The sequence below is a fragment of the Gopherus evgoodei genome, chromosome 2 (assembly GCF_007399415.2).
Source record: "Gopherus evgoodei ecotype Sinaloan lineage chromosome 2, rGopEvg1_v1.p, whole genome shotgun sequence".
Taxonomy (NCBI): Eukaryota; Metazoa; Chordata; order Testudines; family Testudinidae; genus Gopherus; species Gopherus evgoodei.
The window spans coordinates 79,715,636-79,739,594 of record NC_044323.1 but is presented as its reverse complement, the minus strand read 5'-3'; the positions used below and the strand labels follow the sequence as shown (position 1 = coordinate 79,739,594).

Below are 23,959 nucleotides of genomic sequence, written 5' to 3'. Positions count from 1 at the left end.
AAATAACCTGATACAGCACATACCATGGGCCATATCCTCTTCCTAACAAAAACCTTAGAAAATGGGCTGTGCATGGGAAAGGTCCAGGGAGCCAGAGTGACCAAGATGGAGTAGATGGAATCCTACCCCAAAACCACACCTATATACACTGGGCTTCAGTACGCTGCTGCTAGTGTAGACCACAGTCACTTCCACCACAGGTGCTTCGACTGGAACACAGTTCTGTGGCATGCAGGGGTCTGGGTCCTTGAGCGAGCTCCCTGCACCTTTTCACAGTAGATCCACAAAGAGTTGGCTATGTTCAGGGCTTGTTCTATCTGTTGGAGGGGCAGGGGCAGAGGCAGGATTTACTCCCAGGTAACTATTTGGTCAGCAGTCACTATGTCAGTAAAGCATACTTGTCTGATGTATAAACGCTTTAAACTTCAAACATTTTCAAGGGCTTTAACGCACTGGGCCTTTAGTTAGCTCAGGCTGTTGCTTTTTAAGAGCCTCATCCAAAGCCCACTGCAGTCAGCAGCAGGACTCCTGTGGTCTTCACTGGGCTTTAGATCAGGGCCTAATCTGTATTAATTCTGTCTTGTTGCCGTACACATAGAAAAGATTTCATTAAGCATAACAGTTTTTGCTTGTCCCGCGGATTGCTACAGAAACATTGCCAACAATATGGTGCACTTAATTTGATGGATTAAAGGTTTACTCTCTACACATTTTTCCCTTTCTTATTAACATACTGTGTTGAAAATCATAGTTATTATTTAGTGTTCTATTTTGAAACATGCAAATGTCAAGTATTTTCCTTTTTTTCTTTTCATTCTCAGGTTGTGATGAATAACTTAAATCCAGCCTGGAAATCATTTAAAGTGTCTGTAAATTCTCTGTGCAGTGGAGATGAGGATCGCAGACTAAAGGTCAGAGGCCTGTCTATACCATGGAACAGTGTTCCTTTTAGAAAACCAGACTTTGTTTCCAGTTTTCGATGAAAGATTGCAACTTCACAATGCCTTTGACACCAATGCTGATCTCACAGCCAGATTATGATTAGTCAAATCAAATTAGAGATGCGCAGCAATGGTAATCCAAGTTGTTTCGCTAATGACCATTGCTGACAATGTGAGTTCTCCCAGGGAAACTCCACTTAAGTCAATTGAATTGCAGTGGTTCTTATAGTAACCTGGAAAATAAGGTGGATATACATGCCAAGCAGTTTATACATGCTGCTGGAGAATTTATAACTAGAATTATTCATCTAGTGGATGTATATTCAAATAAGGAAGCTGCCATCTAGCCACTGCTTCCCTACTCCCACATATGAACAACCTTTGCTTACCAGGGGAACTTCTATAATAATACAGTTGTCAATATGTGCAAACTGAAATGATCAAAAAGGAATATGTAATGTTGTAGCAACACACTTACAGACCATCAGACAGCCTGGTGGTGAGAGCCTTGCATGCTGGTGGTGAGGAAGCTCATTTGTCTCTTGATGCTTCTGGTGAAATCAAGGCAGGGGCCATGTTTCCATGTCTTCTAATTGGGTTGCTCTTAGAGTCCTGCAAATCATGAGAGGAATTCCAAGATTATGAAGGGCACCAGTAAACAACCAGCCCCGTTTACTTCACTAATAAAATCTGTAAATCTGTTAAGAATGGTGCATACAACAAGTGAGTGATTGGAGTTTGGAAAGGGTTTGCGAAGATGTTAGGATCATCCTTATGCTTGAGACATTACACTTGAGAAGAAAGTTCCCTTCTCTCTCTTTCTTTTCCTGTGTTGTTCTTGTTAGCCTAACAGTTTGCTTGATGCTATCTTCAGTTAAGGATTCAGATTTGTTTTCAGAGGACATGTAGAATCACATTGTGATTTCTTTGAGCGGAGTCACACATTCATCTCTTAGAAATCTATGTTTAGCCATTTAAATGCCAAGGCAGAGTCACAGCATCTCTTGAATTTTCTGAGAGCTGTTGGATACTACTGATATTTTTCTTTCTAGCTAAAATATAAGAAGCCTGGTTCTCTGTGGTCTTTCACCTTGTACAATATAACCAGGGCCAGCTCTAGCAATTTCGCCGCCCCAAGCACGGCGGCACACCGCGGGGGGCGCTCTGCCGCTCGCTGGTCCCGCAGCTCCGGTGGACCTCCCGCAGGTGTGCCTGCGGATGCTCCACCGGAGCCACGGGACCAGCAGACCCTCCGCAGGCACGCCTGCAGGAGCTCCACCGGAGCTGCCTGCCGCCCTCCCGGCAACTGGCAGAGTGCCCCCTGCGGCATGCCGTCCCAAGCACGCGCTTGGCGCGCTGTGGCCTGGAGCCGGCCCTGAATATAACCATTTACCCTTGTGGAAGGTGAGAATAAAATTCTACCATTCTCATTGTTACTTTTAATACCCAATTTGCACTCACACTACATAAATGCATATGACTATGCAAGATACAAGGCAGGCAAGAATCAATATGTAGCAGTTCAGTAATGGCCTCTCTCATGGTGCTAAATGAGATCTTCTCCAGAAACGCAGTGGCAACCAGCTCCTTTTGTGATGTTGTAAGTTGCTCAGCATTTTGGTCCCAATCCAGAAAATGCTTCAGAGCACGTGTAACTTTGTCTGTGAGTAGTCCCATTAAACTCAATGGAGCTGCATTAGTTTACGCCAGCAGAGAACTTGTCCCCAGTACTAGGATACAAAACTTTGCAATATTTCTTTTATAATACAGAAGTAATATGTTTCCCTACAGACCTGTTTTGATTTTAATATTGTTAAAGAATGTTCCTTTTTTCCTAATGCTATTTATAGATAGAAAGACACCCCCACCCCCGCATATAAGAAATGTTAAAAATCTATAAAATCTTCCCTCTGTCCAAAATTATGTATGTTCATATTTTTAATTGGGTTTATTTGTTTGAGCTGCATTTTCTCCACTATGAATTAAAGTCCAACAATGGTAAAAATGAGTTTCTGTTCATCTCTTGACGTTCATCTCTTTGTCTGCCCTTGACCCCCAATCTCATAGCCTTCTGCTATTTTGGTATCAGTATCAGAAACTGGGTATTCCCCAGAGAAAGTTGACTTTTATTGTTATTAATTTACTGGGCACTCCCAAAGACCTTACAATCTGAGCATTCAGGAGACAGATGGGTAGGGGGAAAGGTTAAGGTTAAGGAAAAAAGAGGACAAAGAATCATAGGGTGGCTTAGGTTTGTGTATTTATTATCGTGATTGTGACTTATTGTCTTAATAATAGCAATGATGTTAAAGAATTGTTGTGATGTGGGTATGATGATGATGATGGCCATATCAATAGGTAGGTAAATGCTAGTGGTTGCTTCATGGGTTTTTGTTCGTTACTTGGGGTAGGCATGCTGGGCAGCAGTGAAAAGTTGGAGGGATGAGTTCTGGGGCAGAAGGAGGGTCAAAGGAGCAGGGACTTTGGGGACAAAAATGACAGAGGGTAGCAAAGAAGAGGAGAGGATGAGGTGGATGGAGGAAGGGGAAAGTGAGGAGGCCAGGGGGGTGAGGGCATATGTGATAGCCAGAGGTTAGATGGTGAAAAGGAGAAAATTTCAAAAGAGTGACTGGGCAGTGTCAGGAAGCTGGGGTCACACAGAATCTTTCTCTCTGCTCCCAAGTTCTTCAGAGGTCAAACCAGTTGTGTTTTAGCAAATACTTATGAGAGTGCTTTGGGACTGTAACAGCTGTAGGGGTGAAAGAGAATAAGCAGTGGACACAAACTGCCTCTGTTTTAAACTACATATAAGAAAAAAGGTGTTGGCTAAAGAGCCTTTTTAATGCAAATGAAGAAATATGTGGAGGAGTTATTTACTGTAGCTTGTGTGGGATGGCCGTCATGTGAGGTGTCAGAACAATTACTCTTTTATCTTTCTAGGCTGCATTTTATATAAATTCCTTGAATAAATTAAATATCCATGAGTTAGTTACCTGAACACCAAAAAATCTGATTTTTCAAACTCAGGCCACAGGAGCAAGTATTCTCTATTATATCACAATGTAGAGCTTCAAAAGGAAAAAGCAGAGGCTATCCAGGGGTGGCCCAAAGGTGACTTGAAAGACAATTAAAGTCAATGGGCATTGCAAGAGCTCAGCACCTGTGAAAATGAGAGTACTTATTTAGGTTCCAGATTTAGACTTAGATTTAAATATTGCATCCAGATAAGAAAATTATAACCTAGATGTTTTGCCTTTTTGTACGAAGATATAATGGAACATGCATCCCTGCCCCCAGGCCTTGATTCAGAAAGCATATAAATACTTGCTTAACTCCAAATAACTATAATAGAGATGCTTTTATACACAAGCTTAAAGTTTGACATCTTTAAGTGCTTTGCTGAATTGGTGCCCTAATTTTGAAACATTAGAGAGGTTCTGATCTGTAAATCTTGGGAGACGGTTCAGGACATCCTCTCTCCAGAGAGGCCCACTTGAGGGTCATTTTAAGACTTCTTGTTCTGCTAAAGCCGCATGTGGTGTTCTGCCCACCCCACTCCCAGTCCCACTCAGTGATGCACATTCCATTCTAATACTTTTAATCCCCCTCCACCCTCTTTCCTCCCCATAGTTCTCAAGTCAATCGATGGGATAATATGAACTTGTATGTGAATGGTTTAAGCATCTACTGATATAACAATCTGATTTTGAAGATTTCTTTTATAGACCTCATGATTTATAGACCTCTCTCGTATCCCTCGTTACTTGTCTCTTTTTTAGCTGAAAAGTCCCAGTCTTATTAATCTCTCCTCATATGGAAGCTGTTCTGTACCCGTAATAATTTTTTTTGCCCTTTTCTGAACCTTTTCTAATTTCAATATATCTTTTTTGAGATGAGGCGACCCCATCTGCACTCAATATTCAAGATGTGGCAGTACCAGGAATTTCTACAGAGGCAATATGACATTTTCTGTCTTATTAACAATCCCTTTCCTAATGATTCCCAACATTCTGTTAGTGTTTTTGACTGCCACTGCACAATGAGTGGATGCTTTCAGAGAACTATCCACAATGACTCCAAGATCTCTTTGAGCTAATTTAGAACCCATCATTTTATATGAATAGTTGGCATTATGTTTTCCAATGTGCATTACTTTGCATTTATCAACGCTGAATTTCATCTGCCATTCAGAGCTGCCCAGAGGATTCAGGGGGCCTGGGGCAAAGCAATTTGGGGGGCTCCTTCCATAAAAAAAAGTTGCAATACTATAGAATACTATATTCTCGTGGGAGCCCCTGTGGGGCCCCCCACTTGCCCCCCCCCCGGGCAGCCCTGCTGCCATTTTGTTCCCCAGTCACCCAGTTTTGTGAGATCCCTTTGTAACTCTTCGCAGTCTGCTTTGGACTTAACTATCTTGAGTAGTTTTGTATCATCTTAAATTTTGCCTCGTGACTGTTTACCCCTTTTTCCAGATCATTTATGAATATGTTAAACAGCACTGATCCCAATACAGACCCCTGGGGGACAACACTATTTTCTTCTCCATTCTGAAAACTGACCATTTATTCCTACCCTTTGTTTACTATCTTCTAACCAGTTACTGATCCATGAGAAAACCTTCCCTCTTATCCCATGACAGCTTACTTTGCTTAAGAGCCTTTGGTAAGGGACCTTGTCAAAGGCTTTCTGAAAATCTAAGACACTCTATCCACTGGATCCTCCTTGTCCACATGCTTGTTGACCCCCTCAAAGAATTCTAGTAGATTGGTGAGGCATGATTTCCCTATACAAAAACCATGTTGACTCTTCCTCAACAAATGGTGTTCATCTATGTGTCTGATCATTTTGTTCTTTACAGTAGTTTCAACCAATTTGCCTGGTACTGAAGTTAGGCTTACCAGCCTGTAATTGCCGGGATCTCCTCTGGAGACTATTTTTAAAATTGGCATCATATTAGCTATCCTCCAGTCTGGCACAGAAGCTAATTTAAATGATAGGTTACATACCATAATTAGAACTCATGAGTGAATACCATCTGATCTTGGTGACTTATTACTCATTAATTTATCATTTTTCCCCAAAACCTCCTCTAATGATACCTCAATCTGGGACAGTTCCTCAGATTTGTCACCTAAAAAGAATTGCTCAGGTTTGGGAATATCCCTCACATCCTCAGGCATGAAGACCTATGCAAAGAATTCATTTAGTTTCTCTGCAATGTCCTTATCTTCCTTGAGTGCTCTTGTAGCATCTTGATCATCCAGTGGCCCCACTGGTTGTTTAGCAGGCTTGCTGCTTCTGATGTATTTACAAAAAATTTTGCTGTTACTTTTTGAGTTTTTGGTTAACTATTCTTCAAATTCTTTTTTGGACTTCCTAATTATATTTTTACACTTGACTGGCCAGATTTGATGCTCCTATTTTCCTCTATCAGATTTAACTTCCACTTCTTAAATGATGCCTTTTCACCTCTTACTGCTTCTTTTAGTTTGTTGTTTAGCCATGATGGCACTTTTTTGGTCCTCTTACTGTGTGTTTTAATTTGAGGTATACATTTAAGTTGAGCCTCTATTATGGTGTCTTGAAAAAGTTTCCATGCAGCTTGCAGGATTTTCACTTTTTGCTCTGTACCTTTTAATTTCTGTCTAACTCATTTCCTCACTTTTGTACAGTTCCCCTTTCTGAAATTAAATGCTACCATTTAATGCTGCTTTGGTGTGTCATTCCCCCCTCCTCCTCCCAGGGATTTTGAATTTTAGTATTACTATTACCCAGGGTCGGTGCAACTATTTAGGCAAACTAGGTGGCCGCCTATGGCGTCTAGTGGTTGGGGGCGCCTAAAAGTCCCCTCAGGCGAGGTGGAGTGGAGGTGAGCTGGGTGGGGGGGCGCGCGGAGAGGGTTGCCCGCAGTAACGGGGGGAGGTGCACAGGGAAACAGTTCCCTGTCCCAGCTCACCTCCACTCTACCTCCTCTGCTGAGCACACAGCCCCCACTCCAAGTCTCCTCCAATCGCCGCTGCAAGCCTGGGTGGGGAGGAGAATTAGAGCAGTGCCGGTGTGCTCAGTGGAGGAGGCGGAGCTGAGGTGAGCTTGGGCGAGCTACTCAGACAGGATTAGCTTTCGCGGGGGGGATGGGGGGGTGATCTCCCCAGGTAGGGTTAGGTTCCATGGGGGGAGTCTCCCTAGGCAGGGTTAGCTGCCGTGGCGGTGGGGGGAGAGGCGGGAAGTCTCCCCAGGCAGGTTTAGCTGCCGTGCTGGGAGGGAGGGGGAAGTCTCTCCAGGCAGGGTTAGCTGCCACGCGGGGATGGGGGAGAGTCTCCCCGGAGTGGGGTTAGCTGCCATGGGGGGACGGAGAGGAGAGGGGTTAGCTGTCATGGGGGAGGGGTAGCTGCTGCGGGGGAGGCTCCCTGGGTGGAGGTCTGAGTTAGCTGCCGTGGGGGACGCAGGGTTAGCTGGGTGGGGGGTGCAAGGTGGAAGTTTCGCCTAGGGCACAAAACTTCCTTGCACCGGCCCTGCTATTACCAAACAGTTCAGTTATAGTCACCTTTCCCCACCAGCACGATCTGTTCTGTCCTTCTGATATATTTTGATCCTGGAAGATCCACCCCAGTCTTCCGTGTCTCCCTCCTGAAGCCTTTCCTTGACAATCCATTCCCCAGCCAGATATCCCACCCCCACTCCTTGGTTCAAGTTCAAGACCAAGACCATGAGGAGTGCCTGGTCCACGACATCCTGGATTCCCAAATGTGCAGCGTGGCCCTGTACTATCTGATTGATTTGGGAGGGTTGTGGGCTCAAAGAACACTCTTGGGAGCCAGTTCATCATGTATATGTCCCTGCAAAACCACAGGCCTTCCACAGGAATCACCCTAAGAAGAGTGGCATCGTGGTGCCCAGGCAGTAGGGGTTTGGCACTGATGGTCTCAAACCCAGGCATATGTGGCTGCTGAGCGGGAGCCTTATTCTCTGTCCCACTGAGCTGCAAAGGGAACTGCTGCTAATTCCCCGCCACCAGAAGCTACATCTGCTGACTCAGTGAGGTCCGATGACAAACAGCAAACTTTTGATTATACCTGATGGTGTTCAAAGCTTCCTGTTCCTGTCACTACTCTTGTCTGAGCAACTAGTCTCTCAGTGACCCCTGTGACCAAGTCCCTGCTTCCTGGCCTGGTTTCTGCTCCTCATTCCTGCTCTCTCTCCTTGTCCCTATTCCTGTTACCATCCCTTGTCCCTGTTCCTGTTTCCACACTTCCTCATCCTGCTTCCTCGTCCTGACCCCAGTTGCTGACTCTGGCTTGGACCGTTGACATGACCCCTGAGCCTGACCCTATTCCTGGCTTTAACCTCCAGACAGCCCACGTTACAGGCCCTAACAAATAGCTTTTGTTTTTTCTGTATTTTTGTGTATGTAAATAATTGCAGGCACAGATCCAAAGATTCAGATGTCTAAGTACTTGCCTATGCCCCCAATCAGGTATTTACAATAGATACCTAAGTGGTAGCAATTTATCACAAATATTGTTACCATTAATTGTGAGTGCAAAATCGTACTTCCCCAGTAAGAATCCAGGCTGGAGCTTCTTTAAAATTCAGGCCCTTAAGCCTCTTGGATATGTAGGACTGCAAGAGTACATTAATGTGGTACAGAGGTTTCCAAAAATGAGTTATCTGTCCCCCAGAGCTGTATTACGATACTTTTAAAATTACCATTCCATTTGCTTTCCATTTGGACCATAACTTTGGACCTGTAACAGCAAAGAGGAAACAGAGGGAGGAGTTTTGGGAGTCTGTAGTATAGTGTACATTTCTCTGGTGCAGTATAAATTACCTAAGCATTCTACTTTTCAGCATAAAGTTTCTGTGCTGGAATACTTATAAACTAGAGCATTTATTAAACAAAACAAAACAAAACTGACTTTCTATTTTCTAAATTGAAACAAAACATTGAAAGTAATATATTTCTGAGTTGTGCTGGAAAAAAAATCCTTCACAGTATTAAATATGGAGGCTTTTAGTATATTCTGACTGAGTCACAGCCACTTGCCAGGATAGTCTGAACACTAGGCACAGAAATAATTTAAAGCTGGATAATTTGCATGTGTACTAGCTGTTTCATTCTGAAGTTACTTTGAAAGGCATTTCTAAATGGAGTCTTTGGGGAAACAGAAAAGCTTAGGGGAAGATATAGGCTTGTGTAACATTTGCAAATTATTTGCCCAGTAATGGACACATTGCAGTGACTCGTTGGAACCTCTTTCCTTTGGATCCCCGAGGAAAAAAGAGTTAACAGTAGCCTGTGCACCTCACCATGCAAGGCTCTGGACATGTCAATTGGGGCAGAGCCTTGCATGCCCTGGCCTTTCATCTCTGCCATTGAAATCATATGGGTATTGAGATTAGCGCTTTCACTCCCATTCTGAGGAACAGGGATTAACATCACAAAAGCACATTAAAACAATACAGCTCATTTTCAAAATTTGCCTTTAATAGGTCTCAGATTCACAACAGCTTTAGAACACTTCAGGCATTTGAAACATTCTTGCACAAAAGATGTGTTGTGTTAAAAACAATAAGACACGCAAGGTCAATAAGATTAAAGCAGCCAGCAAATAGACTCCCTCAAAACTCTTTCATCAGTTTCTTTTACAGAATCTGTTAATTTTGGATTCCTTGTGGAGGATTTTTATTATCTTCCTATTTAGCTGTGGCGCAGATAAGATTTTTTTTTATTTCTCTCAGGATGCTTTGTAAAGCTTTAGTTCATTTTACTGAGTCACAATTACTATTCCTGAAGGTATTATTATGTTAATGAAGTATTAGATTTATGAACTACTCAGCTTTTCTTCACAGACATTGACACCATTCTGGGGGTCTAGTCACCCCTCAGTGATGATCTGTAACTCCTTTTGGTATTGCACACTTGTATGGACATTGAGGGGGAGGACAGAGTCCTTTGGGCTAAAGTTGACATGTTTTCTTCCTAATTTATAAAGACCAGGGATCGGTTTGGATGAATATTTATTTACAAGGCTCAAGGAGAACATGATCCCTTTGAGAGCAATTTTATTTACCTCTTACACATTATTAAGCAATTACACTGAAGGTCATTAGTTGTGGAATGTTGGCACCTAAAATGTGGTCCATCTTTCACTTTAAATAAAGGGGCATTTTGAACCTAGTATTGCATATTAAGGCGCTTCTGTCTGTCTTCCGTCTATTCATCCTAATAGTTCCAGGTTTCTCTCATTCTAGAGGCTCTTTGGTTACATAAGCTAGAAACTGCCTCCTTTACATTAAGTGCTGTAGTAAATAAACACTCGGGAAGGCACAGAAGAGAGTACATTGCGCAAATAGTGGCGAACACGTGCTGTACAGTACAAAAAGTACCATGTACACTGCAGGGAATCCACACTGTAGAGAATGCACTGAGAGCAGTGTGAAAGGACACGCATGCAAAACTGGGAGGAAACCAGGACAAAAAGGTAGATACAAGTAAAGTACTAAAAGCAGGAGAGAAAAAAATCAGAGAAATATCTGCACAGAGTACAATAAGGATAAACCTTCCTAGTTTCCCTGCTTTAAATATAGGGGAGGAATTTTTCAAAAGCACCAATAGCAGTTAGCCATCTTCCTGCCATTTGTGCATTTGAAAATCTCCTCCATATTGTGAAGCATAGGCAGCATTATTATTTTGAGTAGCTCCACTGATGGGCTTCTCACACAGAACAGGCCTCACATTATTACATAGAAAAGATTATTACCTTATTCATAATTGAAAGTGTTGCCCTTTCTTTGATGTTGGCTAGGATTGTCCACTTTCTACTCGCACAAAACTCAACACCCTTGCCCCGCCCCTCCTGTGAGGCTCTGCCTCTTCTCTGAGGTCCCACCCCTGCTCACTCTATTCCCCCCTCCCGCCCCCATCACTCGCTATTCCCACCCTCCCTCACTCGCTCATTTGCACCAGGATGGCTCAGGGGGCTGGGGTGTGGGAGGGACTGAGGGCTCCAGCTGGGGGTGCGAGCTCTGGAGTGGGGCCAGAAATGAGGGCTTCAGGGTGTGAGAGCGGGCTCCCAACTTGGGCAGGGGATTGCGGTAGGGGAGGGTGAGGGCTCCAGCTGGGGGTGCGGGCTCTGATGTGGGGCTGGAGATGAGGGCTATGGGGTACAGAAGGGTGCTCTGGGCTGGCACTGAGGGGTTTGGAGGGTGGGAGGGGGATCAGGGGTGGTGCAGGGGGTTGGGGCATGGGAAGAGTGAAGGCTTCGGCCGAGGGTGCAGGCTCTGCGGTGAGGAACCTTTCTTCTGTGACAGGCCTATGACCCACAGAAAAAAATCAATCGTGGGCCACTCACCCGCCCAGGGGGGCGCAGAGGCTCAGGGCTTCTCTCGCTTGTGTGTGGCTCCAGCCTCACGGTAGAGTGGAGGCTCAGGGCTTCCCCCACACTACAACCAATGGGGTGAGCCAGCGCTCTTGGCTCCTGCCCCACTGGGGGGTGCCATGGTCCGGATGAAATTAACCATGGGACCGGATCCAGCTCTAGGTTTCCCACCCCTGCCCTCTGCATAGAAGCCGGAGAAGGGACATGCCGGCTGCTTCCCAGGGAACCTACCAGCCCTGCTGTGCCACGAACCAGACAGTCAGTGGCCCTGCTGACCGGAGCTGCCAGGATCCCTTTTCAACTGAGTGTTCTGATTGAAAACCGAACACCTGGTCACCCTAAGCCCATACGTGATCTTGGGGCCTGATTCTGCCATTGTTTCTTGTGCTGAGTAGCAATTTGTCACACAAGTAGTCCCTGATTTGTCAATCTGTAGTTGAGTTCTCACATGTGTAGTCCTGTTGACCTCATTGGGTCTGTTTATGGAATTAAGTACTATTCTTCAGCATAAAGATTATAGAATCAGATCTTTTGAGTGGTAGACTCTCCTTGGCAGGGACTCCATCTGTCTCTGTTTTGTAGAGCATCATTAACATTTATGATACTAGGACATCAAAGAGATGTGTTGTACATGCATAGGTTTTCGCAGGATTGGAGACTATATAAATAATAATAATGCACTATATTTTTCAATCTAACAGTCTCTATTAAAGCTGCTAAAACTGAATTTTCATGCTAAGATGATATGGTTGATTGATTTGTTATTAACACTGTCTTCTTAAGACAGATTTACATTGTGTTTAAATAAACAATATACACAATAACCTCTTTGGTATGACTGACACCATTATATGTGTGCGTCAGGTTGGATCACAGAAACCCGCTTGGAAACTGCCAACTGAAGTGCCAAGACTACTTCTGCCCCTGCTTTCCCTGCCAGCTCGGGATTCCAGCACCCTATCTCGCTGAGCCAGACACACCCATCTGCTCCAACACACTCAGGATCTGAACCACGTGCCCCAAAGCTGCAGACCTAACCCGAAAGCAGCTTACAGAAGTGTTCCTGTCTTTAACACTCAGATGTCCACTCCCAATGAGGTCCAAACCCCAAATAAATCTGTTTTACCCTGTATAAAGCTTGTGCAGGGTAAAATCATAAATTGTTCACCTTCTATAACACTGATAGAGAGATATGCACAGCTGTTTGCCCCACCCTCCAGGTATTAATACATACTCTAGGTTAATTAATAAATAAAAAGTGATTTTATTAAATACAGAAAGGATTTAAGTGGTTCCAGGTAGTAACAGACAGAACAAAGTGAATTACCAAGTAAAATAAAATAAAACACAAATCTAAGCGTAATACAGTAATCCAGCTGAATACAGATAAAATCTCACCCTCAGAGATGTTTCAATAAGTTTCTTTCACAGACTGGATGCCTTCCTAGTCTGGGCACAATCCTTTCCCTGATACAGCCCTTGTTCCCGCTCAGGTGGTAGCTAGGGGATTTCTCATGATGGCTGCCCCTTTGTTCTGTTCCATCCACTTATATATCTTTTGCATAAGGCAGGAATCCTTTGTCCCTCTGGGTTCCCACCCCACCTTCTCAATGGAAAAACACCAGGTTAAAGATGGATTCCAGTTCAGGTGACATGATCACACGTAAGACCCCAAGCCTTCATTCCTCCCAGCCTGATTCACAGAAAGGCCTGCCTGCAAACAGAGCCGTCCACAGTCAATTGTCCTGGTTGATGGGAGCCATCAAGGTTCCAAACCACCATTAATGGCGCCCGCTTTGCATAATTATAATAGGCCCTCAGAGTTATATTTCATATTTCTAGTTTCAGATACAAGATGATACATTTTTACAAATAGGATGACCACATTCAATAGATTATAAGCTTTGTAATGATACCTTACAAGATATCTTTCGCATGAAGCATATTCCAGTTATATTATATTCATACTCATTAGCATATTTTCATAAAATCATGTAGAGTGCAACATCACAATGTGGTTCATGCCTTATAATATTATAGATGATGTTCTACAGTTTGTTTTGTCTTAGAAATGTAGATTTTATCATACAGGATTCATGTATTAGTATTAGCCTTCTAATACCACTTCATTACTTTAACCTGAATCCTGTTTCCAAGATGCTCTTTCTAGTCAAATTTTAGCCTATGTTGTGTTGTGGATTTCAGGACATTTCCTTTGTGTGTCTTTGTTTAGTAGTAGTTGTACCTGAGTTTCTTCCAGGCTGCTCAAAAGTACTGAATCTCATGGATTTCTTTGAATCATTAGCAATTCTTTTTTGAAAGGCCCGTAAATGTACTGGATGCACTAGCCCATGTGAAGCAACATTGAACAGCAGTGATTATTTTGATATTTGTCTAGGTTATCCCTGGAATGTTTTCTAGAGCAATAAGCTTACATTGACCATCAATACCTTACTACAATCTTGCTAATGTAGGTATTTTGTACACTGTAATCCTTCAATAGGCACTCAAAATCTTTGATAGCAGCCGGTGGTGAAGTTAACATAGTGGAACCTCTGAAGAAGAATAAAGAATAAAGCTTAAGTGACAAGCAATAAGTAATACATTCTGACAAATCCATTAGTGCTTTTACTCTTTTATGTTTTATCTGTCATGCATGATTCTAAGTGCTAATGCAACAAGACATGGTGTATGGTCAACAGCAATAATTTTTGTGCAGGGTTTTAAATGCCAGACCGAAGAAAGGAAAATGCAAGCAAGCTGAAAAGGCAATTAAAAAAATCTAGGGATTTCATGTTTTTCCTGGGAAGAATGTACATTTGTTCTTTTGTTTTGTTCTTTTAATTCCATGTGAAACCAAACGGACAGCCAGAACCAAAGCTAGAAGATAGTCTAAAAGTAACTTCCTAGCAGAGGTTCATAGTTTCATTTACCCATCAGTATGCTATCAGTCAAACCTGATTCAAGATCATTTCTGCAACTTGTACTCTTGTTGAGAAATACTTACATATAGATAATCTCACTGAATCAGTTATTTCCTTCTCATTTATACTGGTCTAAATAAGGGTTTACTTCATTGACTCAGTGGAGTCCTTCTGGTGGTAAACTATTGAAAAATAAGTGAGAGGAGAATCAAGCCTTATAACTTTTCTACATGAGGCCTGAAGATGCCTCATGCAGTTTTTACAGTAAATCTGTTCTTTCGTTAGATGAGATTGAAGTTCTTGAAATAACTAAGTCATTCTCAGAGGTTTGATTCTTTATTGACTGGTGTAAGTGGTATTTACTTGACTGGCAGTCCCAATGAAGTAATTTTGTTGTGAGTTTTCAGTGACGTTTCTTTGTGACATAGGATGTGCTGCTTGATCATTTTAGCTAAGATTCCCTCAGACTGGTCAAAATGAAAATGTGGATTTCTTTGGATCATTGTGGAGTGGAATCCTTACAAGTATTTGATGCAACAGAAACCTGACAAAAAGTCAGTGGGACTATTCATGTAAATAAGTACCACTCAACAAGAGCAAGAGTTTCAGAACTGATCCCTCAGAGAATGATCTAGTTATTTTGAGGAAAATGAAAGGGAAAAAACGTGCCACAAAATCCATATCTTTTGCGGGTATCTTCAGGCTTTCTTGTACAAAAGTCTTAGGTCCTGGTTCTCCTGTATATGACTATGCTAACATTCTAATCTTCTAAATGTTTATCTTTCTTTTCACATTTTCCCATTCCCTGTCCACATGCCAGTGGTTACAGGAGAACAATTATATGGGCTATGCGTTTTAAAAACCCATTGTTTCTTCCCCATGAGGTCTACAGTGGTTTTGGGCAATTAGTTGCAGCTACTCTTCCCATTTTGTCAGATCTGGTTAATCTATAACTCAGCAATTTTTTTTAATGATTGTAATCTTGATTAATTAATCTCAGCAGTGCATTTTGATCACAGATGTGTATGCAGAAGTTGAGGACTGATCAAATATTCTCCATAACCTCTAAGCAGGGTAGATCCAGGAATTAAGGTGCCAGTAGTCTAGAAAACTGCACGAAGTTAACAAGTTACTCTACAGCATATATACAGCCAACTGTATCCTATAGTTGAAGAGTACCATGTATTCAGGATTAGATAAAAATTGATGAGCCCAGCGCCTGCACCAAAAGTTTGCCCATGCCATGTCCCCAGATAGCATAATTTCACTGATGTCCTTGATGTCCAGAAGATCTTTTCTCTTCTCTTAGGTCAGTGATTTTAACTTAGCAGCAGGGGCGGGCACTAGGTCCTTGGAGGAGAAGGAAATGCATCTGAGCAGGGAGTAGAGGTGGCAATCAGTAGTTTGCTGTGCTCTCTCTGCTCCCTGAGTATCCACAGTGCAGGACCGCCCAGAGGGCAGGGGGAAGTGGGGGCTTCTTCCACTCCGGGTCTTCGGCGGCGAGGGCTTCTTCCACTCCAGGTCTTCAGCGATGGGGGCTCCTTCCACTCCAGGATCCTCTGCTGAAGTGCCCCAAAGACCTGGAGCAGAATGACCCCCACCGCTGAAGACTCCAGGCCCCCTGAATCCTCTGGGTGGCCCTGCCACAGTGTTCTAGCCTCCTTCACCACAGGACACCTATCACAGAGATCCAGGTCTCTCCCTATCTCTTCCCATCTAGGCTATATTTATAAAAAAGAAATTAGGCTACAGGGAAGAAATTCTAGAATGTATTGAAGAGGCTGCTTCCTGATAATTCTCCTCATACAGCGGATCTGATCCAACTCTCACTGAAGTCAAGCAGTCTTTCTGTTGACCTCTATAGGAGTCGCATCAGGCTCTATCACTCTTACAACTGTCACATGTATAGCAAATTAGTTGTCAGATTAATTAATAATCTAGATTTGGGCTAATTGATGTTTGTAAAGTGCTTTGAAGATGAAAGGACTCTATAAGTGGCAAGAGTTATTATAATAACAACTTGGGGTGCATGTATTATTACACAAGGGAGAGTCTATCTGAGATGCAACAGTTAGAAGGAAACTGCCTGATTTTCAAATCTCCAAGGATCCAAAATTGCTCATCAAGTTGGCAGTGGGGGATGGAGGAAGTAATTGCTACACATAGCAGAATCTGAGTTGCTGACAGAGCAGTAAGAGCCAGCATCTTTCTCTCGCCTGGGATGACTCTGACAGGCCTAAACTCAGTGTTTGCCTGAGATGAGCTTTCAGTTCTCGGTGAGAGCCTCACTGCTTCACAAGCTCTGAGAAAAGAAGGAAGAATCCTCTTCCTGACATTGCAGATACTGTTGAGTCTGAGAAACAAGGGCATAGAGATTGCAATAAGTAAATGAAAATTGAATGCAGGATAATAATGTCTTGTGATTTTTCTGCTTTTAGACTAGGGGCTCCAAAAAGTGTTTCTGCATTTGTTCCTTTGTGGATAAATGGAAAGAAGCTTCCAATAGTTTGTGCCTCATTCTTATTATGAACTCCTACTTTCTTCTTGCATTGGAGTGCATTGTTTTTTCCTGTGGTGAATAAATACAGGTTTTCTTCTTCCCCAGCTTCACAATGAAGAGCACTGATACAGGAATTTTTCTTGAGAAATTCTCGCTACTGTTTCCCTCCTCCACCCCTTTCAAAGTGAACATTAGCCAGCACATCCCTGAAATGGAATAAAGAAACTCCCCATAAATGTTGCTGGCTCTGATACAAATCAGAGATGTCTGGTTCTTTGTGAGCTCAGTAGCAGAGGAATTAGTAAGTCTCATCTCTAGGAACATTTTAAAATGAAAGGGGGCAAAGCACTAGAAATGAGATTCTGAGGACTTGTTCCACACTGGCTGGAGAATGGACTATATGACCTAAACATGCTTCTTGATCTGTATTTGCTATGTTTCTTATGTCCATAACATACAATAGACCCTACCATAACTGTACAGCAGTTTAATACTGAAGTTTAGAAATGTTATAACAAATGTTATCATCATAGATAAAAAATATTAAATACAACTCCTCTCCCACCAAAATAAAGTAACAGTTAGACAGACACAGGCATAAACCCACAAAACCTGTTAAATGGTTTGGCAGAGCAATCCTAACTAACAGTTTCTTTGCTTTTATGAATTCATGTCTAAGTCTTCAAGGGAATCTGTTAGTTTAAAATCCTATATCATCCATAATTTTTTCATACCAGTTGTAACATAGATCTTCTAAGTCTTACATTTATCTGTGTGGATGATGATGAAGTGGTTTTTCATTTCCACCATGCTATCTGCAGAGTCTCACTCAGCAGAATAACTCAAGATGGTTGATAGCTTGAAATTGGTGCCACTGATTTGTAGAGTCAGTTTTTCTCCATGTGAAACATTTTCTTGTTACTTTGTGAGAGAGGTCACATGTTACTATGGGGGTAGGTCAGCATCTTCAAAGGCAGCTATTTAATTTGCTTTGCTTGAGTTGAAGCAAGTGATGGTGCTTCAAACCACAGTCTGTGTGTTGTATCTATGTTCTTCCTAGCTGGTGAAGACCAAAAAGGACGTATGAGCCAATTGTTGGTAGAACTTGGCCATGTCTCCTTGTTGGGGTGGAGGAGAAGCCAGTTTCTTTTAAAGAAACTATTATGAGGGTTAGTTTTCTCAAGAAATCATCTCTTAAGTTAACTATCTTGATAACTGTTTACTTATTTCTAATCCTCACTTTTAGGAACGGTCTTAGAGAAGGTTGTGGTTGATCATCATGGTTTTTCCTGGAATCCTCAGATTTCCTTGGACTTAGGTTCCAGACATTGGAGTGGGACAGAAACAGCATTGATGGTTGATTTTTATGGAACAATGGATGACATTCAGATGTCTATTATTTTTCTAGCTGCCTTTCATACCGTTGGCTATAAGAGTTTATTGACACAGCTGGTGTAGACAGAGTTGTTCTTGAGTGTCTTCATTATTTTCTTTCTGAGAATTTGCAAAGTGGCGATGGTTAATTGCTCCAGTGTCCTGAAATATCTGTCCTTTTGAGATACTAAAAGTGTCTAATTTGTCACCTCTGCCCACTATTTAGCAGTCTTTTGGAAGCATTAGTAAAGAGATATGCACTGTGGTGTTGTGAAAATACCAGAAGCACCCACCTCTATTTCTTAATCACTTCTGACCTGGCAGGTACAATTGAATGAATAAACCAGTGTCTGTCTGAGATTAGAATCTGGATAGAGGTTAGTGTACTGTCTTCCAGTTTTGATAAGGTAGGGATAATGGGACAGAGCATCCATGGAACTATGGCAATTTACACCGGCTGTCCCAGTGTTGCTAGGTTGCTAGATTGAAAGAAGCAGCTGGAAGGGTTGGTGAAGGATATCTCAAGAAATTTGAAATAATGCATCTGCCATTCAAAATTCTAATTGCGAATGTGATAGCTGTTGGAAACTGGATCACTTCTGGCTGTTCAGGTAGCCACAGTAGCCAAGTGTGCATTTGGCTAGAAGAATATGACCTTTAATTTTGGATGGCAACCTGGACACAACTGTTCATGCCTTGACCACTTCAGAACTAGACTGTTGTAATATGCTCTGAATAGGGCTACACATTGTACCATTCAGAAGCTTGTACAGATTGGAGCTGTTGCCTATTGAGTGGTGTATCAAAGAAATCACATGACATCAATACTGCCAATAGGTTTCTGGGTGGAATTCAAAGTGTTGATTTTAATTTGTAAAGCCCTGAATTATTAGGACCTGATCATCTGAGAGACCACATATACTTATGATAATTGCTCATATATATTTCCAGTTGGAATATATTGTTGTGTCTTTGGATTTTAGCAAAAAAATTAGGACTATGAGGAAACTGTGGATGCAGCTCAGTTCAAAATAATTGTGTTTACTGTTTGGTATATAAATCTACAGACCTGGCTACGTACATACACAGCTGCTGTATTCTAGTTAGATTCTGGGGCCTTCTGTGGGGAACACAGGGAGGTCTACTAGAAGGCTCCCAAACTATTTATAAGGACACTACCCAGTACTTGTACACTACAAACATGCATGGCTGTTTGTTGCATACAGTTTGAATGCACTGTGGTTGACATATTTTCCAGAAAATCTGGCTTTTCAAGTAATTCCCTCATTAAACTTAAGCGGTTTATTTTTTAAACTAATCCATTTTTCAGTTTAAAGCAAAAGCATCTGAACCCCTTATAATTGTATGCCTGGATGAGAGGAGAGAGTATCATACAGGTGTAAGATCAGTTTTACAGCATAATTATTTTCTTGAAATATATTTATTTGGGGGCAAACATGATTTTTATTTAAATTGACAACTTAAACACATGTGTCAGTCTGATGCAGTTTGAAATGATAAAAGCAGCGAAATTTCAATACTGGAATTAATAATGAAAATATTTTGCTAGGCCCATATGGATCCCCATTTCAGCACAAGGCTTTAATTTGATCAGAAAGGATTTACTGTTGTCAGATTTTAACATTGTTGTTGTAATACTACAAACAAGCTTTCATGCATAACGGGGAATTCAGCATAAAGCCCCAAGCCATGGCTGAATAAATCATATTGATGGCAGACTTCATTAATAGGACAGTTAATGCAAGGTTACACAGATTCTAGTATGTTGCTGTGCAAAAGTTGACTTGCAATGTGGGGAAATAACACTACTCATCAGAATGCTCTATGTGCCCCTTCGAGCAGGCCCATGAATATGTAAAACATGCCCAAAATAATCACAAATTCATGTTTTAATTGCCTTTTGCACATTTTAAATTTTAGAATTGTCATATTAGGTGTTTACAATTTGTTCACAGCATTTGAAACTTTAATCTCTTTAAGATTATTAAATCCTTTATACTGCATAGTGTTAAGGTGACCTGCAAAGGTAAAGTACAAAATCCCAGTAACATAATATGTGCTGAATGCCCCCACTAGTAACAGTAATGAGGTCAATTGCCTCTCTTTGCCTGGCTATTTGGGGCATTTAGTACTTAGTAGTATTCAGTAAAGTTACTGGACTTTGGTTCTTTGCTTTGTCAGATCCTCTTTATACGTTTGTGGAATAAGGGCCTGAACCCACTCCTCCTCAGAACCAATCCACACCTTCTGGTCTGCTCCAAGAGCCAGGATTTCCTCATTTATTCATCTCATGCTTCCCTCAGGGGAAATAACAACATCATACAGTTGACTGGTGCATATCTGTTGATGTTTCGATTTGGAAAGACTAGATTTCTTTATAGGTAAATGTTGATTTTTCCGTACATACACAAACTGATGAAAAAACATTTCCATTGCTAATAATTGAAATGTACATATAAGCAAAGTAAGAAAAATGCTTCTTGAGAATTTATTGGCATTTAATTGAAGAGTATATATTTAGTATATTTTGACATGTGATGTTGACAATTTGTGTTTGAATGGTGAATATCAATGTCTACTGTCATTAAATAATTATTGCAAGACCTCTTTCCCCCATTGTCTGGCCTCCCTATAATTTCCTGCAACTGTGAAAATTTAAATTGATAAAAATAGAAGAAAAAGCTTTAAAATAAACATCAATATTATCCATCAAAATGATTTTAAAAATTGAATTCTGCCCAGCTTATTGATATTGCTGTAGTCAGAGATAAATGTTTTCATTATGGAGCAACTGGAAGGAATATGCATTGTATTGTACATGTTGGAGGTGTTCGGGAAAGATTTTCAGAGGGGTAGATAAAGTGGTGAATGTGAGGTTTGGGGTGGTTAAGATGTGGTAGCTAGCTATTTCTGTGTTTTTAAGCATTTGTGTGGCTGGGTGTTCCTCCTAAGCAATCTTAGTGTTTTGGTTTGTTTTGGTTTGGTTTTTTAGATTTTTCTTTGTGGGATACACTTTAAGCAAAGATCATTTTTAAAAGTTATTCAAAACTCTTTTCATGATATAAAATGTTTTAAATTCACATTGTAGACTCTTTGTACCAGACATCAATGTGAGTTGGTACCGTAACCAGCACCTCTGCAGGGAGTCACTCTGAGTACCCTGGTACACAAGTCCCTTCTAGATGTCTAGTAGCATGCTCTGAGTACCACAAACTCAGTGCTGTAGGGGCTCCAAGCTCTAAACAGCTCTTTACAGCTCAAAAGCTTGTCTCTTTCACCAACAGAAGTTGGCCTAACAAAAGATATTACTTCACTCACCTTGTCTCTCTAATATCCTGGGACCAATGCGGCTACAACAATGCTGCAAACAATAAATACTCACCCATTTTCAGTAAGAAAGGGTTGCCAGAAATTAAAAGATACAAATGTCTTTGGCATAATTCCTTTAATGTTTCAGTGAAAGATCAAGCCAAGAGTTCCTAACTCAGCCCATGGGGGCACTCCACTAGAGGGGCTTAAAAGTAACAGAGTCTTGTTGGGGTCCCCTCCATGCTGTCCTCTTGCTGTGCACGTGCAGCTGCCCCCATGACTCCTGATTACAGGTCACTGTGCTGTAGCTTTATGCTACACCACTTCTTGTCCCTTGCCAGTGAAAGTCTGGTCCCGTGTCCAGCTCTCAGCTTCCAGTTCCTGCCCTCAGATTGCCTGCTGCCTGATCTTTCCTCCTAGGTTGCTACCAGGGGTGCCGGAAGGACTGCAAAGGCAGGGGGGCAAGCTCCCCCTCCTGCAACCCTGCTTCCTCTCTCATCCCTCTCCACTCCTTACCTGAGCCTCCCCGTTGATGAGTACGAGGCCCTGGGGTGATGGAGCCAGGAGCTTCCCAGACTTGCCAGTCCCTAGTGTAACGTGGAGCCACCAACACGGTTTCAGCAGCTGATAGGTGAGGATCTGGTCACATGGGGCCATTTAAAGGGCAGGAGTAGAACCCTATCTCTGGTGCCTATGGTTGCTACCCTCAGCCTGCTGTTCCTATTCACACACAGCCTCTGGTTCTCTCTTGAGCCTGCTACCTTTTGACATAAAGATTACTTCCCTTTCCTATTCTTTCTTTCTCTGTCTATTGTGCTTATATGCCTCCCCTTCTTTAATTGTTGAATCACCCAGAATTTGGGGCACCCCAATCATTAAATCACTTTTGAAAATGTTGGCCTATTTCTTTAATGTAAATGCATTAAGTCACAGTATCCCATGTGGTGTGATCCTGTGATTAAAGGCCTCGAGCTGTATGCTTCCGTCTGATACTCTGTGCAGAGGGAAGACGGCTGTAGCAATCTGCTATAAATCCCTACAGAATGATGCAGTGGTGGCAGCAGCTCTCCAGAGCAGGCAAGGCTGGCTGTAGCCATTTCACTGCCCCAAGCAGGGCGGCACGCCGCAGGGGGCGCTCTGTCGCTCGCCAGTCCCGCGGCTCCGGTGGACCTCTTGCAGACGTGACTGTGGAAGGTCCGCTGGTCCGGCGGGACCCGCGGACCCTCCGCAGGGACACCTGTGGGAGGTCCACCGGAGCTGCCTGCCTCCCTCCCATTAACCGGCAGAGCACCCCCTGCGGCATGCTGCCCCAAGCACATGCTTGGTGCGCTAGGGTCTGGAGCCGGCCCTCAGAGCAGTAACTATACTGCACTTTGCTCAGTATATTACTGTAGCATATCACAAATGGAAGTGGTTCCAGGATCCCAGTGACATTGCTAGTCTACTCTGCCCAAAACTGACAGCCAACTACAGAGGGAAAACCAATGTTTGGCTAATGCTAGTAGAATAACAACCATAAATTTGCTCCATGTGGCCTCAGAAACCCAATGGAAAGATTAGTCAAATGTGCACAGCTGCAGGCATAGAGCAAATGACCCATAGGGTTTCTGATGCCTCTATCTGTAGTAGTGCAGCTAATGTGTTTTTGTTTGTTTTGGAGGCCAGGCCCAAAACTCCTTCCAATAAGTGACTGGGCAACAGACAGTTCAGGATAATGTAGTTTGGCTTCTGATTCTTTGTTACTGCGGTCTCTCTTTTAGAAGAGCCTACTTTACACATGTATGGCCTGTAGAGCACATGATGCCATGTGCCCTGCAGAAATGCATATATGTGAGGAGGCAGACCTAGTCACAGTGTCTGCACGTCCTAGCTTCTGTGGGTCTAAGGTGAGCGCCAAACACTAATGTTTGTTTTTCTGCTGATTTCTGTTTCATAGATTAAATACCTCATTTTCTGTATTTGGGGAATCTTAAAGCAGCTTGTTAATTTGCAAGTGTACTGGATATGCTTATCTTGCCCAGAGTGGACTGATTTAAATCAAAGCAATTTAAAGCACAATTTAAATCAGCAGGCAGGAAACCTTGATTTAAATCATCAATTTTAATCTTGTTTTTCATTTGTACCGGTTTGTTATTTTCCTAAAGAAAGCTTGATTCTTATTGGTTGGTAACCATTAAAATATGTTGATTTGCAATTAAATATAGACTTCACAGTAAATTTGGTGTTTCTGTTTGCTAACCTGGAGGATTTCTTGTATCGACACATGTTTGTTTAAGCAGTTATACAGCTTAATTTGCATTTATTCAGATTCCTAGTTTACATTTTTATTATATTAGAAAATGGTAAATGATGCATTTTTGCTAACTAGATGAGGATTAATTTTTTACTTGTGACTTGTATCAAGTTCTATTTGAATGGAAATTTGAGTTCAGTTAATAATGCACAAAAACAGCATTGAAAGTATTTTATTAGCTACATGAAATTGCGGTAGATATGGTACATCAAAAAGTT

At 42.2% G+C, this 23,959-nt stretch overlaps 1 protein-coding gene across 4 annotated transcripts in view; it reads left to right on the top strand.

Moving 5' to 3' along the window:
• The window catches only part of CPNE4 (copine 4), a 429,510-nt gene that overhangs the window by 311,477 nt on the left and 94,074 nt on the right, over positions 1-23,959 (top strand). For all 4 annotated transcript variants that reach the window (XM_030551103.1, XM_030551101.1, XM_030551100.1 and 1 more), the window contains one exon: positions 822-911. In XM_030551103.1, the coding sequence (XP_030406963.1) occupies positions 822-911 (90 nt within the window). The remainder of the gene's footprint in view (positions 1-821; positions 912-23,959) is intronic.